Below are 13411 nucleotides of genomic sequence, written 5' to 3'. Positions count from 1 at the left end.
GAGGTATGACACCTGATATGTTATCAGCAGTAGAATGGTTACTGAGGTATGACACCTGATATGTTATCAGCAGTAGAATGGTTACTGAGGTATGACACCTGATATGTTATCAGCAGTAGACAGGTTTTAGGAAATCATATGGCCTGTATCTCATTTCAATAACAGCCGACTGATATTGCTGACCTGTCTCTCTCTGTTTCCGTCCTCGCTAGAATAGTATATCTCTCACACACACACACACACACGTGTATAAACACAACACACACACACACTCCTAAGCCACAGACACACATGGCAATAACAAGCCAGAATACATTTACCTCTGCGGTCCAAGAAGCATGATTTATTAACAGGTTGAAGAAAGAAAGGATGCAAGAGGAGGAGGAGTGTGGGGTACGTGGTGAGGAAGGAGGGTGGGGTACGTGGTGAGGAAGGAGGGTGGGGTACGTGGTGAGGAAGGAGGGTGGGGTACGTGGTGAGGAAGGAGGGTGGGGTACGTGGTGAGGGAGGAGGGTGGGGTACGTGGTGAGGGAGGAGGGTGGGGTACGTGGTGAGGGAGGAGGGTGGGGTACGTGGTGAGGGAGGAGGGTGGGGTACGTGGTGAGGGGAGGAGGGTGGGGTACGTGGTGAGGAAGGAGGGTGGGGTACGTGGTGAGGGAGGAGGGTGGGATACATGGTGAGGGAGGAGGGTGGGGTACGTGGTGGGGAAGGAGGGTGGGGTACGTGGTGGGGAAGGAGGGTGGGGTACGTGGTGAGGGAGGAGGGTGGGGTACGTGGTGGGGAAGGAGGGTGGGGTACGTGGTGAGGGAGGAGGGTGGGGTACATGGTGAGGGTGGGGTACGTGGTGAGGGTGGGGTACGTGGTGAGGGAGGAAGGTGGGGTACGTGGTGAGGGAGGAGGGTGGGGTACGTGGTGAGGGAGGAAGGTGGGGTACGTGGTGAGGGAGGAGGGTGGGGTACGTGTTGAGGGAGGAGGAGGTTGTGGTACGTGGTGAGGGAGGAGGAGGTTGGGGTACGTGGTGAGGGAGGAGGAGGTTGGGGTACGTGGTGAGGGAGGAGGAGGGTGGGGTACGTGGTGAGGGAGGAGGGTGGGGTACGTGGTGAGGGAGGAGGGTGGGGTACATGGTGAAGGAGGAGGAGGAGGGTGGGGTACATGGTGAAGGAGGAGGAGGAGGGTGGGGTACGTGGTGAGGGAGGAGGGTGGGGTACGTGGTGAAGGAGGAGGAGGTTGGGGTACGTGGTGAGGGAGGAGGAGGTTGGGGTACGTGGTGAGGGAGGAGGGTGGGGTACATGGTGAAGGAGGAGGAGGAGGGTGGGGTACGTGGTGAGGGAGGAGGGTGGGGTACGTGGTGAAGGAGGAGGAGGAGGAGGAGGGTGGGGTACATGAGTATATCTCTCACACACACACACACGTGTATAAACACAACACACACACACACTCCTAAGCCACAGACACACATGGCAATAACAAGCCAGAATACATTTACCTCTGCGGTCCAAGAAGCATGATTTATTAACAGGTTGAAGAAAGAAAGGATGCAAGAGGAGGAGGAGTGTGGGGTACGTGGTGAGGAAGGAGGGTGGGGTACGTGGTGAGGAAGGAGGGTGGGGTACGTGGTGAGGAAGGAGGGTGGGGTACGTGGTGAGGGAGGAGGGTGGGGTACGTGGTGAGGAAGGAGGGTGGGGTACGTGGTGAGGAAGGAGGGTGGGGTACGTGGTGAGGAAGGAGGGTGGGGTACGTGGTGAGGGAGGAGGGTGGGATACATGGTGAGGGAGGAGGGTGGGGTACGTGGTGGGGAAGGAGGGTGGGGTACGTGGTGAGGGAGGAGGGTGGGGTACGTGGTGGGGAAGGAGGGTGGGGTACGTGGTGAGGGAGGAGGGTGGGGTACATGGTGAGGGTGGGGTACGTGGTGAGGGTGGGGTACGTGGTGAGGGAGGAAGGTGGGGTACGTGGTGAGGGGGAGGGTGGGGTACGTGGTGAGGGAGGAAGGTGGGGTACGTGGTGAGGGAGGAGGGGGGGGTACGTGGTGAGGAGGAGGAGGTTGTGGTACGTGGTGAGGGAGGAGGAGGTTGGGGTACGTGGTGAGGGAGGAGGAGGTTGGGGTACGTGGTGAGGGAGGAGGAGGGTGGGGTACGTGGTGAGGGTGGGGTACGTGGTGAGGGAGGAGGGTGGGGTACATGGTGAAGGAGGAGGAGGAGGGTGGGGTACGTGGTGAGGGAGGAGGGTGGGGTACGTGGTGAAGGAGGAGGAGGAGGAGGAGGGTGGGGTACGTGGGGAGGGTGGACGAGGAGGGTGGGGTACGTGGTGAGGGTGGAGGGTGGGGTATGTGGTGAGGGTTGGGGGAGGAGGGTGTGGTACGTGAGGAGGGTGGGGTACGTGGGGAGGGAGGAGGGTGGGGTTCGTGGTGAGGGAGGAGGGTGGGGTACGTGGTGAGGGAGGAAGGTGGGGTACGTGGTGAGGGAGGAGGGTGGGGTACATGGTGAGGGTGGACGAGGAGGGTGGGGTACGTGATGAGGGAGGAGGAGGGTGGGGTACGTGGTGAGGGAGGAGTACGTGGTGAGGGTGGGGTACGTGGTGAGGGTGGAGGGTGGGGTACGTGGTGAGGGAGGAGGGTGGGGTACGTGGTGAGGGAGGAGGGTGGGGTACGTGGTGAGGGTTGGGGGAGGAGGGTGGGGTACGTGGTGAGGGTTGGGGGAGGAGGGTGGGGTACGTGGTGATGGAGGAGGATGGGGTACGTGGTGACGATTGGGGGAGGAGGGTGGGGTATGTGGTGAGGGTGGAGGAGGGTGGGGTATGTGGTGAGGGTGGAGGAGGGTGGCGTATGTGGTGAGGGTGGAGGAGGGTGGGGTATGTGGTGAGGGTTGGGGGGAGGAGGGTGGGGTATGTGGTGAGGGTTGGGGGAGGAGGGTGGGGTACGTGGTGAGGGTTGGCGGGAGGAGAGTGGGGTACGTGGTGAGGGAGGAGGGTGGGGTACGTGGTGAGGGAGGAGGAGGAGGAGGGTGGGGTACGTGGTGAGGGTTGGGGGAGGAGAGTGGGGTACGTGGTGAGGGAGGAGGGAGGAGGGTGGGGGGTACGTGGTGAGGGAGGAGGGAGGAGGGTGGGGTACGTGGTGAGGGAGGAGGAGGAGGAGGAGGGTGGGGTACGTGGTGAGGGTTGGGGGAGGAGAGTGGGGTACGTGGTGAGGCAGGAGGGTGGGGGTACGTGGTGAGGGAGGAGGAGGAGGAGGAGGGTGGGGTACGTGGTGAGGCAGGAGGGAGGAGGAGGAGGGTGGGGTACGTGGTGAGGGTTGGGGGAGGAGAGTGGGGTACGTGGTGAGGCAGGAGGGTGGGGGTACGTGGTGAGGGAGGAGGAGGAGGGTGGGGTACGTGGTGAGGCAGGAGGGAGGAGGAGGAGGGTGGGGTACGTGGTGAGGGTTGGGGGAGGAGGAGGAGGGTGGGGTACGTGGTGAGGGTTGGGGGAGGAGAGTGGGGTACATGGTGAGGGAGGAGGGTGGGGTACGTGGTGAGGGAGGAGGAGGAGGGTGGGGTACGTGGTGAGGCAGGAGGGAGGAGGAGGAGGGTGGGGTACGTGGTGAGGGTTGGGGGAGGAGAGTGGGGTACATGGTGAGGGAGGAGGGTGGGGGTACGTGGTGAGGGAGGAGGGTGGGGGTACGTGTTGAGGGAGGAGGGTGGGGTACGTGGTGAGGCAGGAGGGTGGGGTACGTGTTGAGGGAGGAGGGTGGGGTACGTGGTGAGGGAGGAGGGTGGGGTACGTGGTGAGGGAGGAGGGTGGGGTACGTGTTGAGGCAGGAGGGTGGGGTACGTGTTGAGGCAGGAGGGTGGGGGTACGTGGTGAGGGAGGAGGGTGAGGGTACGTGGTGAGGCAGGAGGGTGAGGGTACGTGTTGACGGAAGAGGAACATAATTCCATGAGGAAAACAGCGAGCTGTTGGAGTGTCCTCCTGTCAATCCAGGAACAAACGTACCATAACAGGTAACATCAGCTCTCTTGTCACTTTGTCTCTCAATATTCTGTATCCGTCGGTGTCAGTAGCAGATTAAAAAGCATCCGTAAGAAAAGTGTTAAGAGCAGAAACAGCCCCCTCTATCCTCACAGTGAAACCACGGCCCAGTCTCTTAATAACTAAGAAATAAATGGATGGATCTATTTTGCCACGAAAAAAAAAACTGTCTCCTTCTGCTGAACTGTTCTGCACACACACACTGTGTTCCTGTTTCTTCCTTTGTTTGTTTGTTATCCGACAGCTAAGCGAAGGTAGGAATTCACCAGGACTTTACAGTGGGGTTTTAAATCACATTTCTCTACTGCTAGTTTCATATAAAAAGAAGAAAAAAAAACATTTTAAAAGCCTTAACATTGTTGTTTCTCTATTCTACTAAAGGTCACATTCATTCTGCTTAAAGGTATACTTTGTAAATGTGTTTCTGCTAGTCATCTAACTTGCTATCTTTAGGCTACTTGCTATAAAAAGGTTTCAAGCTGTACAGTTATGGCTGATTTTGTTCAAATTTTCTTAGACGAGGCATTCATACACTAGCTCTGGTTCTATTAAAGGGTACAAGCCGTGCTAACAGGGACAGCTCTATCCTGCTTTGTTTTGATATAGTTCTAGATATACACCCGGTATTGTGTTGCAAAACTCTGTAAACTTTCTCAAAGTTCCCTGGTTTTCCACAAATCCTGGTTTCAAGAATTCACTGATTTCTGCTTATTTCCTCGTATCCAGGATTTCTGGGAAATCGGGGGGAATGTTTTGAGAAAGTCAAAAGAATGTTGCAGCCCTAGTCCAGAAGCACTGTTTCTCACTCAACATGCAGGATCCTTGTCGTTCCACTCCTCAGAAAGGCAGTCCAGTCAAACCTGGCCTGGGCCAGTTGAGTTTGTGCCGGATGTTAATTTCTCTGCTCTTTTGCTGTCATGCTCTCCATCTCCCTGCCTATCTGTTCCTCTCCATCTCCCTGCCTATCTCTTCCTCTCTCTATTTCTGTCTCTCAATCTCCCTCTTGTGGTGTCTTCTGCCTCACCCCTGGGTGGCAATCTATCTATCCTACTCTGACAGGCAGTGTCTAACTCTCTGCCCTGCCTGGTGGGTAACCCAACCCACTCTCTCTGCTAGTGGGGTGGGGTGGGACAGAGGAGGCAGGTGTTTGGTAGAGGGAAGGTACAGTAGGAGATGGCTTGTCTGCCTGGTGCTATGGCACGATGGGTGAGTCTGAGAAGACTGAGGTGATGGAGTGGCCTGAAACCGAGACTGGGGACAGCGCACCTGTAGCCACCCTTAGCCGGCCGTTCTGCACTTCTTTGATGGGTTCCAGAAACACCACATGCTTGTTACTGACCTTGCGGCCTGGGCCCTCTGTGGTGGCGGGCGGGGTGGGGGTCAGGATTGAGGACTGGGCACTGCACTGGTCATTGGCCGGGCTGGGGGTACCCGGCAGAGGCGGCTGCTTGTGGCACCAGCAGTGGCAGGGGGTCAGGTAAAGGTACATGAGGACCAGAACGAGGGTCGTCACGCACCCTATGAGGGTCGTAAACCCCGTGTTGAAGGGCTCGGTTTCGTCGTGTCGCATCAACACCGTCACGTTCACTTCCCATGACTCGTTCCTCTTAGTCCCGTCGAAAACCTTGCACCAGTACACGCCGGAGTCCTCGACCTGCGCCGACACAATCTCCAGACTGCCGTTGGCGTGCATGCGGAGAGTGCCGTTGTTCTCCGGCGGGGCACCTGCCCCGTGGTGAGGCGAAACCCACAAGTAAGTTAGGTGCTGTCCTTTGAGCATGGTGTGACAGTCCAGAACCACGGCGGCTCCTTCGTACACCAGCAGGCTTCCCTCAGGCTCCCATAGAGCTCCAGCCACTGCCGTGCTGCACTTCAAGTTCACTTCAAAGAAGCGTCTGTGGTGGAAAAATTTAACCGAGGCCTTGTGTTCCCCATACACCAGGCAGGTGTGCTCCTCCCTGAAGTCACTGACCGAGGGGAACCCCTTCTGCTCCCAGCGCCGAAACATATTGTACATTTCGCATTCGCAGATCAGGGTGTTGTTGTGGAGGAAGAGTCCGCTCTGCAAGGCCGCCGGCAGGGTCTCGATGTCCACCAGGGGGAGTTTGGACATGCTGTTGGAGGACAGGTCCATGGTGGCTAAGAAGGGGTGGCTGTCCTCCTGGATGGAGAAGGGGAAGTCCGTGAGGCGGTTGTGGCTGATGTAGACCTTGCGTAGGTTGCCGAGCGCCGCCAGGGCCTTGCTCTCCACGAGGATGATCCGGTTGTTGAAGAGCAGCAGCTCCTCCAATCCTGTCAGCTCCAGGAAGTAGTGCGCCTCTACCTTTTCTAGCTGATTGGACGACAGGTCCAGTTGTCGTAGCGCGCTGCTGTTCCAGAAGGTTCCGGGCTCGAGGCATTTCAGAGAGTTGTGAGCCAGGCGGAGAGACTCCAGACGGGGCAGCGCAGCAAAGCTCCCCTTCTTCAGCTCCTTCAGGCGGTTGTGATTGAGGTCCAGGGTGGTGGTGTACGCGGGCAGCTCAGAGGGCAGTGCCTTCAGACCCTTGTCGACGCAGCTGAGGATGTCGGAGCAACACAGGCAGCCCTTGGGACATCTACTGGCCCCGACCCCAGACTCACTTGCCCCTACCCCGGGCTCAGCCGCGACCCCTGTCTCAGCCCTGACCCCGGCTTGCTGCAGTAGGAGCACTAGGAGGAGAGAGTTCAGCACCAGAGGGGTAGTTACAGCCTGAGACCTGAGCATTGTGCTGACGGGACACGACAAGGGGACGAGAGAGTGACACCAGGAATTTTTATATCCGTCCGTGGGGCTCCTGGTTGGTGCACAGTCTCTCTGTTTTGGTTGGTCCACAGTCTTTCTTCCTCAATAAAAGTTTGGTAGGCGCAAAGTCTTTCTCTCCTTGTCTTTGTCTCCCTCTCTGTCTCTCAACAGGAGCGGAGTTGGAGGTTGGTGTACTCTCAGTCTCAACGGGATCTTGGAGTGGTGGCGGTTTGGGGGATATACGAGCTACAGCTGTATCGTAGCAGCAGAGAGAGTGAAAGCTGCCATAGCGGCCTGCCCCTCCACTGCAGGGCAGTAGACCAGACGGGAGGAGAGAAGAATTAGCAAATGGAAGGCAGTTTAACTAGTTCAATAGCTGTAAAAGTCTCTGTCCCTGCACAGGTTGGGGAAACCCAAGAAAAGTTCATTTCATGTGACTGAGAAACGAAGGGAATACAAGGATCCCTGACAAAAAGAAAAAGCACATCATCATTTCACTCTGGGATTTGCTCTATTTCTGCATCACAGTTTCTGGTGATACGCTCCTCACCTCTGGAAAGTCCATTAAAATGTCTTCATCACATGGGTTAGTCCTGGGAACTGTTGCTGCGGCAGGACTCATCACAGTAGCCCATTATAAAACTGGGCGCTGGTCCAGAGGTTTAATTATAACACGTGGAGAAACTGAGTCCAGCTGAGTCCTTTTCTCTCTGTCATGTCCTGAAGAAGAACAAACGATGTTAACAACAAGAATGGCTTTTATTGTCCGTTTTGTAATGCCTACTGTCCACGGAGATGGACCGGTGTACTTTTCTCTTGATGGACCGGTGTACTTTTCTCTTGCTGTCTCCGGTCCTTGTGAGCTAAAGGAGGTGCTTTAAAGAATCACCAATTGTCCGATACTGTTAATCTTAGCCTACCCAGAAAAACAAAACCCCGTTTTGTGGGGAATCCGTAGTCCCACTGCCTCTTGTGACAGACCAAAACACCCTTTTCTCACAGTTGTAATGTAAATGTCCTTTTCGTCCATAAGAGTTATAGGTCACTAAACAAGCTGTCTGCGACAGACGGTGCGAGCAGGGAGGGGTTTGAATTAAGTCAACATTCTGTCTAGCTCGCTTAACGCAATCATACAGCCAGTTCTCTCTCTCTCTCTCGGTCGATCGATACAATCTCCCCCTCTCCCTTCAACTGGCGGATGATGAGTGCACTCCCCAGGAGTATTGTATAGAAAAGAGGATGTGTACTGCTCCGACCAAAACCTCCAGAATCTTTCTCCTTCACGTCGTCTTCTCTGAGTCGTCTTCTCTGATCAGGGCTCTTAGTAAAGACAAGCTGTGTACTCGGTGGCTGCGATACCATGCACTTCATTTACAATCTAGTTCATCATCAGGGCTTCATGGAACACACCGGATTACAGATAAAAGAAAAGTTCTAAACTAGTATCTAGTGGTTTCCTCTGCTCCGGTTGGCTGTAGTATCCAGGATTTTCCTCTGCTCCGGTTGGCTGTAGTATCCAGGATTTTCCTCTGCTCCGGTTGGCTGTAGTATCTAGTGGGAAATCAGCTGTAAGACAGGTTCTTATGGTATCCAGAGAGAGAAGTGTGAGGGAGGGTTGTGACTCTCTCTGTGTGGCTGCTCTGTGTTGAGTGGAGGGACTATAGGAGCTTCTGGTCTTTTCCCAAGGCTCCACACAATGCAGCTCTCTCTCTCTCGTGCTCTCTCTCTCTCATAATTAATCCTCCCTGCCTTTTGATAAACGCTTCAGTCCCTCCCTCTCTCTTTCCTTGTCCATTCACCATGCATCTCTCTTTCTCTCTCTTCTCTCCTCTCTCTCTCTCTCTCTCCCCCCTCTCTTTCTCTCTCTCCCTCCCCTCCTCTCCCTCTCTCTCTCTCTCTCTCTCTCTCTCTCTCTCCCCTCTTCTCTCTCTCTCTTCTCTCTCCCCTCTCTTCTCTCTCTCTCTCTCCTCTCTCTCTGTGCTATGCCTGCTCTCTTCTCTCTCTCCTCTCTCTCTCTGCTCTCCCCTCTCTTCTCTCCCTCTCTCTCTCTCCTCTACTCTCCCCCCTCTCTTCTCTCTCTCTCTCCTCTCTCTCTGTGCTATGCCTCCTCTCTTCTCTCTCTCCCCTCTCTCTCTCTCTCTCTCTCTCTGTGCTTCGCCTGCTCTCTTCTCTTTCTCGCTGTGTTGTGGGGGTTTCTGTACGGCAGCAGTGATTGGTCAGAGATCTGTCTCCCCTCGTGTCTCTCCCCCTCTCTCCCCCCTTCACCTGTCTCCACCTATCTCCCCCCCCTCTCTCTCCCCTTCACCTGTCTCCACCTGTCTCCCCCATCTCTCCCCCTTCACCTGTCTCCACCTGTCTCCCCCTTTACCTGTCTCCCCTCTCTCTCCCCTCTTACCTGTCTCCCCTCTCTCTCCCCCTCCACCTGTCTCCCCTCTCTCTCCCCCCATCTCCCCTCTCCTCCACCTGAGTCCCCTCCTCTCCCCCAATCCCCTCCTCTCCCCCAATCCCCTCCACCTGTGTCCCTTCCTCTCCCCCAATCCCCTCCACCTGTGTCCCCTCCTCTCCCCCAACCCCCTCCACCTGTGTCCCCTCCTCTCCCCCAACCCCCTCCACCTGTGTCCCCCTCTCCCCCCAACCCCCTCCACCTGTGTCCCCCTCTCTCTCCCCCCTCCACCTGTGTCCCCCTCTCTCTCCCCCTCCACCTGTGTCCCCCTCTCTCTCCCCCTCCACCTGTGTCCCCCTCTCTCCCCCTCCACCTGTGTCCCCCTCTCTCTCCCCCTCCTCCTGTGTCCCCCTCTCTCTCCCCTCCACCTGTGTCCCCCTCTCTCTCCCCCTCCACCTGTGTCCCCCTCTCTCTCCCCCTCCTCCTGTGTCCCCCTCTCTCTCCCCCTCCACCTGTGTCCCCCTCTCTCCCCCCACCTGTGTCCCCCTTCCCCCCTCCTCCACCTGTGTCCCTCTCTCCCCCACCCCCTCCACCCGTGTCCCTCTCTCTCCCCACCCCCTCCACCCGTGTCCCCTTCTCTCCCCAACCCCCTCCACCCGTGTCCCCTTCTCTCCCCAACCCCCTCCACCCGTGTCCCCTTCTCTCCCCCACCCCCTCCACCTCTCTCCCCACCCCCTCCACCTGTCTCCCCACCCCCTCCACCTGTCTCCCCCACCCCCTCCACCTGTCTCCCCTTTCTCCCCCCTCCACCTGTCTCCCCCTCTCTCCCCAACCCCCTCCACCTGTCTCCCCCCGTCTCCCCCTCTCCCCCCTCCACCTGTCTCCCCCCTCTCTCCCCCCCCACCTGTCTCCCCTTCTCTCCCCTCCACCTGTCTCCCCCTCTCTCCCCCACCCCCTCCACCTGTCTCCCCCTCTCTCCCCCACCCCCTTCACCTGTCTCCCCTCTCTCTCCCCCTCCACCTGTGTCTCTCCCCAGTAATATTAATTATCATCATAGCATTTACATATGAATTTGCCCGTCTGTTTGCGTATGCCGAAGAACTTGTTTGCTCTTTAAAAGTGTGCGTGCGTCTATCTCTGAGTGCTGCTGTGAGGGAAGAGAACCTTAGTGTGCGTCTATCTCTGAGTGCTGCTGTGAGGGAAGAGAACCTTAGTGTGCGTCTATCTCTGAGTGCTGCTGTGAGGGAAGAGAACCTTAGTGTACGTCTATCTCTGAGTGCTGCTGTGAGGGAAGAGAACCTTAGTGTGCGTCCGTCTATCTCTGAGTGCTGCTGTGAGGGAAGAGAACCTTAGTGTGCGTCTATCTCTGAGTGCTGCTGTGAGGGAAGAGAACCTTAGTGTGCGTCTATCTCTGAGTGCTGCTGTGAGGGAAGAGAACCTTAGTGTGCGTCTATCTCTGAGTGCTGCTGTGAGGGAAGAGAACCTTAGTGTGCGTACGTCTATCTCTGAGTGCTGCTGTGAGGGAAGAGAACCTTAGTGTGCGTCTATCTCTGAGTGCTGCTGTGAGGGAAGAGAACCTTAGTGTGCGTCCGTCTATCTCTGAGTGCTGCTGTGAGGGAAGAGAACCTTAGTGTGCGTACGTCTATCTCTGAGTGCTGCTGTGAGGGAAGAGAACCTTAGTGTGCGTACGTCTATCTCTGAGTGCTGCTGTGAGGGAAGAGAACCTTAGTGTGCGTCCGTCTATCTCTGAGTGCTGCTGTGAGGGAAGAGAACCTTAGTGTGCGTACGTCTATCTCTGAGTGCTGCTGTGAGGGAAGAGAACCTTAGTGTGCGTACGTCTATCTCTGAGTGCTGCTGTGAGGGAAGAGAACCTTAGTGTGCGTACGTCTATCTCTGAGTGCTGCTGTGAGGGAAGAGAACCTTAGTGTGCGTCTATCTCTGAGTGCTGCTGTGAGGGAAGAGAACCTTAGTGTGCGTACGTCTATCTCTGAGTGCTGCTGTGAGGGAAGAGAACCTTCATTATCAACCTCGTTGGTTTGTTTCTCAGTAAAATAAAGTCTAATGTCTTGTGTGAGTGCTGTCTGTCACACAGCATTTAGCTATGTAGCTACATCCTCCCCCATGGATCTGAGACCCCTACACAAACACACACACCTACACACACACCTACACACACACCTACACACATACACACACACCTACACACACACACACACACCTACACACACACACCTACACACACACACCTACACACACACACCTACACACACACCTACACACATACACACCTATACACTTACACACCTACACACCTACACACCTACACACTTACACACCTACACACATACACACCTACACACACACACCTACACACACACACAAACAGATGCAAGCATGCTGTGAGGCTTGTACGTTGTCATCAGAGGGATATTTCCGGATCACCAGATGACATGTTGTAGACAGTAAATGAAGGGTCTGACTCTGGGGAAGTAGATGAAGGGCTTCATTGCCAAAATCCCAAAGTGTCCCTTTAACCTGTTGAGACTCTATTTTCATTTTTGGGAGAAAAAAAACGTTCCCGTTTTAAACGGGATATTTTGTCAGGACAAGATGCTAGAATATGCATATTATTGACAGCTTAGGATAGAAAACACTGACGTTTCCAAAACTGTAAAGATGTTGTCTGTGAATGTAACAGAACTGATGTTGCAGGTGAAAGCCTGAGAAAAATCCAATCCGGAAATGCCCCAGGTTTTGAAAGCGCTGCGTGCCAATGAGTCCCCATTGAGCTGTGAATGTGCTATGAACCAGCTTACGCTTTCTACGTATTCCCCAAGGTGTATATAGCATTGTGACATAGTTTTACGCATTTATGTTGAAGAATAGCCGTAAGGGACCACATTGAGCAAGTGGTCACATGATGCTCCCGGAGAGAAAATATTGCGTAAAGTACAGAGGTAGCCATTATTCCAATCGCTATACTGAGAAACCAGTAGAAGCGATTGAATAGATATTTGAAAAACACCTTGAGGATTGATTCTAAACAACGTTTGCCATGTTTCTGTCGATAATATGTAGTGCCGAGTGTCTCTGGGTTTTCGCTCCACCCTTGTACTTATTTAAAGTGACTAGAAAAGAAAAACCAAAAACCCACTCGGCCCTCCGTGAAATGAGTTTTACACCTCTGTCTACAGGCTAAAGAATCCTTGTTTAACCTTGTTCAAATGCAGCTTGTGCAAAGTTAACGAACACGTAATCAGATGTTTTTACCGTCCTACTCCTGTCGTCGGAGGATTGATTACCAACCAAGTTTAGTGAGGCAAGGTGAAAATGTCCCAAATAGAACTAGATAAAAGCAGAAAAACAATGTACTTTCTGAACACAGCTATAGCCATCAGATGTCTGGTGTTTTTCATGGTCATCACTCACTCACTGGTACGTTTGCCAAGGTCATGACGTCAGTGTTATCTATATCTGCTATAGCCATCAGATGTCTGGTGTTTTTCATGGTCATCACTCACTCACTGGTACGTTTGCCAAGGTCATGACGTCAGTGTTATCTATATCTGCTATAGCCATCAGATGTCTGGTGTTTTTCATGGTCATCACTCACTCACTGGTACGTTTGCCAAGGTCATGACGTCAGTGTTATCTATATCTGCTATAGCCATCAGATGTCTGGTGTTTTTCATGGTCATCACTCACTCACTGGTACGTTTGCCAAGGTCATGACGTCAGTGTTATCTATATCTGCTATAGCCATCAGATGTCTGGTGTTTTTCATGGTCATCACTCACTCACTGGTACGTTTGCCAAGGTCCCAACGTTACACATCCGTCACGCTTTACGTTAAACAGAACAGGTCTTTATACTTCGTATATCGTTACAGCCTTATTCTAAAATAGTTTTTTGTTGTTGTTTTCCCCCATCAATCTACATATAAATAAATATCAATCTGTATAAAAAAAAATGATATTACATTTACATGCAGCAAAGAAGTGGGTCGAGTGGTAAATGGCAGATATGTGAGAGCAGAACTAATAAACGGGCCCTGCCCGATCACTAAAATGGCCACCCCTGTCAGAACTACAGATCACTAAATGGCCGACTGCCAAAACTACAAGTCCCAGAAGCAAGGGGAACCCTCAGAAGGTGGCGCCGACCCACAGGTAAAGGGTCAAAAGAAACCAGGAAGGGAGAGAGAGAGGGCTGGAAGGATCTATGAACAATAGAGAAAGAGACGATAGAGATTGGCTGGATTTACCGTG

General features: G+C 54.2%; 2 protein-coding genes across 2 annotated transcripts in view; one reads left to right on the top strand and one right to left on the bottom strand.

Annotated features, from left to right (window-relative positions):
- Positions 1 to 13411, top strand: part of LOC118399730 (E3 ubiquitin-protein ligase RNF123) — a 235150-nt gene that overhangs the window by 158436 nt on the left and 63303 nt on the right. The gene's annotated exons all lie outside the window — the stretch shown is intronic.
- Positions 4497 to 8571, bottom strand: amigo3 (adhesion molecule with Ig-like domain 3). The gene has a single exon (XM_035762470.2). It carries the CDS (start codon positions 6740 to 6742, stop codon positions 5192 to 5194), a length of 1551 nt encoding a protein of 516 aa, XP_035618363.1. The 5' UTR covers positions 6743 to 8571; the 3' UTR covers positions 4497 to 5191.

Source organism: Oncorhynchus keta, chromosome 21 (assembly GCF_023373465.1).
Source record: "Oncorhynchus keta strain PuntledgeMale-10-30-2019 chromosome 21, Oket_V2, whole genome shotgun sequence".
Lineage (NCBI taxonomy): Eukaryota > Metazoa > Chordata > Actinopteri > Salmoniformes > Salmonidae > Oncorhynchus > Oncorhynchus keta.
The sequence above is the reverse complement of the archived record's forward strand: the minus strand, read 5'-3'. Positions and strand labels throughout refer to the sequence as shown.

Excerpts from the sequence above, each read along its gene's own strand:
- amigo3 (XM_035762470.2), bottom strand. The coding sequence starts at position 6,742 with ATGCTCAGGTCTCAGGCTGTAACTACCCCTCTGGTGCTGAACTCTCTC.